The sequence below is a fragment of the Arachis hypogaea genome, chromosome 1, assembly GCF_003086295.3.
Source record: "Arachis hypogaea cultivar Tifrunner chromosome 1, arahy.Tifrunner.gnm2.J5K5, whole genome shotgun sequence".
NCBI classification, from domain to species: domain Eukaryota; kingdom Viridiplantae; phylum Streptophyta; class Magnoliopsida; order Fabales; family Fabaceae; genus Arachis; species Arachis hypogaea.
Genome location: NC_092036.1, coordinates 110,371,942 through 110,375,186, shown reverse-complemented (window position 1 = coordinate 110,375,186; position 3,245 = coordinate 110,371,942). Strand labels below are relative to the sequence as shown.

Here is a 3,245-nt window from a genome sequence, read left to right as displayed (position 1 = left end):
CAGAAAACAAACACGGAATAAATCGACTAAGGTGCCAAGCCCAAGTATTTTAGCCATTTATCTTTGCTTTGATCCCCAAAAACTTTATAGTATTAAAAGTTTAAAACTAATCTTGTTATATTACTTCTTTATAAACCATAAACCATTATAAGGCATGATGTTAGGCTAATATATATATATATATATATATATGATGGTGATGATGGTGATGATGGTAGGCAAAATGTTGAGAATGGTCACTGTCCTTTGCCAATCTATGGAGACTTGTAAACAAAAAACTCTTATGCAATAAAAATTAAAAAGGGTGATCTTTAACACTTAACACTTTTTGCTGAATTAATAGCAAGCTGAAAAAGTTCACATAGTTACATAGGCATATGTCCCTATAAGTCTCATGGCCCATGAATAATTAATGATATTTGGTATTGAGGGAGTACACACAGTAATTAGTCATAAAGATTTTTATTAAATAACAAAAGTAAGGGAGATAGATAGATAGATAGATAGATAGATAGTTAGATAGATGGATGGATGGATGGATGGGTAGTCAGGTTTTTATGGTAGGTGACTAAACAACCACCTTTGAGTTCACATGCCCTTTTCTTTGTATGTAATATAAAATAAAAATCTATCCCAAAAATTTTCAATTCTTCATTCAAGTGCACAACCACTAAAAAAAATATGAAATATGATATCAGAAGGACTATGCATAAAATTGAACTTAAACTCTATCACACCATCCAATTAATTGTCCCACAAAAGTGTACAAAAAAAAAAGTAGCTGAAAATTCTAAAGATATCAGAAACACCTCTTAAAGTGTCTAAGAAGTAAGAAGACATGAAAAGAATCAATCAATGGAAAATTGAAAGCATATATGTCTATACAATTTTGAATGTAACTAAGAGATTTAGTTAAGAGAGATAAGTCCTAGCAGTGGTGCCTCTTCCCACCAATGTCTCTTGTTATTATTAGAATCAGCATTGAAACTGTTGTTAGTTTCATCCTCTTCAGTAGTAGTAGCCGCTGCTGCTGGAACATTCAGATCCAGCAAATCCCTAACCCTAATTTCTTGAACTTGTTCTTCTTCCTGTTCCTCAATTTTGGCAGTGTGAGATCTCTTGTGTCCACCCAATGCTTGTCCAGAAGCAAAAACTTTCAGGCAAATTGGACACTCATGAACTTTGTTTACCTTCTTTGCTGTCTTGTTATCTTCTTCTTCAGCCTCATCATCATCATCATCATCATAATCATCAAAACCAAGTTCTTCATTCTGTAAACTCTCAATTTTGTTGTTAGGAGAGAGTTCAGTCTCAATCTCAATCTCAATCTGAATGCTGCTATCATTGTTTGAACCAAAGCATCCCTTAATCTTCTTGTGACTTGCTCTATGCCCTCCAAGTGCTTGATAAGAATGGAAGATCCTCTTGCAAGTAGTACACTCAAACTTTCCCCTCTTATTAGCCGAATTCGAATTCGAACAATCCGAAATCTTCTCCTTGATTGAACTGTACTTCTTGCCATGTTCAAATCCATCATCCTCCAAATCCAAATCCAAAAGTTCTGCGCTTCTTCCTACTCTTCCAACCTCAGAACAAGCATTGATCTTCATCATCTTCTTGTCCTGAATTCTAGTCCTAACAACCGAAGAAGACTCAGCAAGAGAATGAACGCCACCATCACGAGCACTCCACCAATTACCAACATCTCTACTAAGCATCATCAAGCTCATAGCAACCTCCTCTTGCTCCTGCTCAATCTCAACCTCAACCTCAGCCTCAGAGTAAACAGAACAAGAAGTTTTCGCAGCGAAACTAGTCGTCGAAGCAGAAGCAATGTTATACCTTCTTGTTGTTTTCCTCTTTGACCTTGTTCTCCTTCTTGGAGGAGCAGCAGTAGTGGCTTCATTATCAGATTGTGAATCCATTACAAGAAGCTTCTTCGTTGTCCAACAAGAATCTTGATCAGAGGCAGAAGCAGAAGACGAGTGGGAATGGCGTTTCATGTGGCCAAACAAGGCCTTCCAAGAACTGAACCCTTTTCCACACTCTTTGCAAAGCTTGTCACACATCAACAAAGAAGAAAAAGAAGAAGAATTGTTGTTGTTGTTGTTGTTGTTGTCTTCACTATTAGTTGATGAATCCGCAATGATCCTCCATGTCTTCTTGGGATTCTCCCTCAAACCATAGCCACTGCTGTTGTTAGTGATTGTTCCAGCTTCAGATGATGAAAGCTTCTCTTTCTCTTCGGCTTCATGGGTGTTGTTGGTCACGTGAGACCTCATGTGACCCCCTAAGGATCTTCCACTAGGGAAGCTCTTGTTGCAGAACTTGCACACGTGCCTCATCAGTTCTTGTTCTTGATGATGATGATCTTCTTCTTCCATTCTTGAAGATGCTTAAAGACAGAAACTTGCGGATCAGGGAAGGTAAAAGACAAAAAGGGTGTGTTAAGTTGTTGGAGAGTGAATCAGAGAATGTGAAAGAACGGTGAATTTATGGACCCAATAACGTGCTTCAGATCACATCTCACTGCAAATTAAAGAAAAAGATAGAGAGAGAGAGATTTAAGGCACAAAAAGTGGGAAAAGAAAATAAGAGAGAGTAATAAGTAGTATTAAGCAAATTTCCTATTACTATGTTACTATAAGCTAAGCTTCTTTCTTTGGTAGTAGTTGTTGAGTTTCTAAGACAAGAAAAAAAATTAATAATAATAATAATAATAATAATAATAATAATTAAATAAAGAAAAATATATAAAAAGATTAGAACTTGGAGTGGAGTGGAGTGGAGTGAGAGAAGAGTTTGTTACTAACTTACTACCTTTGATTTGATATTAATGATGAGTTGGAGATGAACGAGGCCAACTTGCCTTATATTTTTGGATGAGAAAAGAAAACCATGCATGGAAGCAAAGGTTAAAAGGGAGATGACACCACGTGTACCCTCTACTGATGACTCTTGATCCAACGGCATAAGGTTTGTACACGTCAGCATGTGCCTAGAACCTAATAAAACTAACTCCCCTATTTTTTCTTTCGAAGTTCAAACTATTCCAGTTTTGTCTTGCTATCAAGGAAGGAAATGCCAATGCCAAATTGCCCATGTCTTACACACACACTCACTTCCAAGTTCCAAGTGAAGTAAAACTGTGAAAGAGTTCCACTCTCTGGCCGTTATTCTCATGTACTTTCTGTCAGTGTGGGACTACAAAAATAAAAAGTGAAAAAAAAAATCCAAGTGGGTTA

General features: G+C 36.8%; 1 protein-coding gene across 1 annotated transcript; it reads right to left on the bottom strand.

The window, feature by feature from the left end:
- Window positions 1–715: 715 nt before the first annotated feature.
- On the bottom strand, window positions 716–3,011 carry LOC112709789 (uncharacterized). Its single transcript, XM_025761761.3, has one exon. The coding sequence runs from the start codon at window positions 2,382–2,384 to the stop codon at window positions 909–911; it is 1,476 nt and encodes a 491-aa protein (XP_025617546.1). The 5' UTR covers window positions 2,385–3,011; the 3' UTR covers window positions 716–908.
- Between the last annotated feature and the right edge of the window lie 234 nt (window positions 3,012–3,245).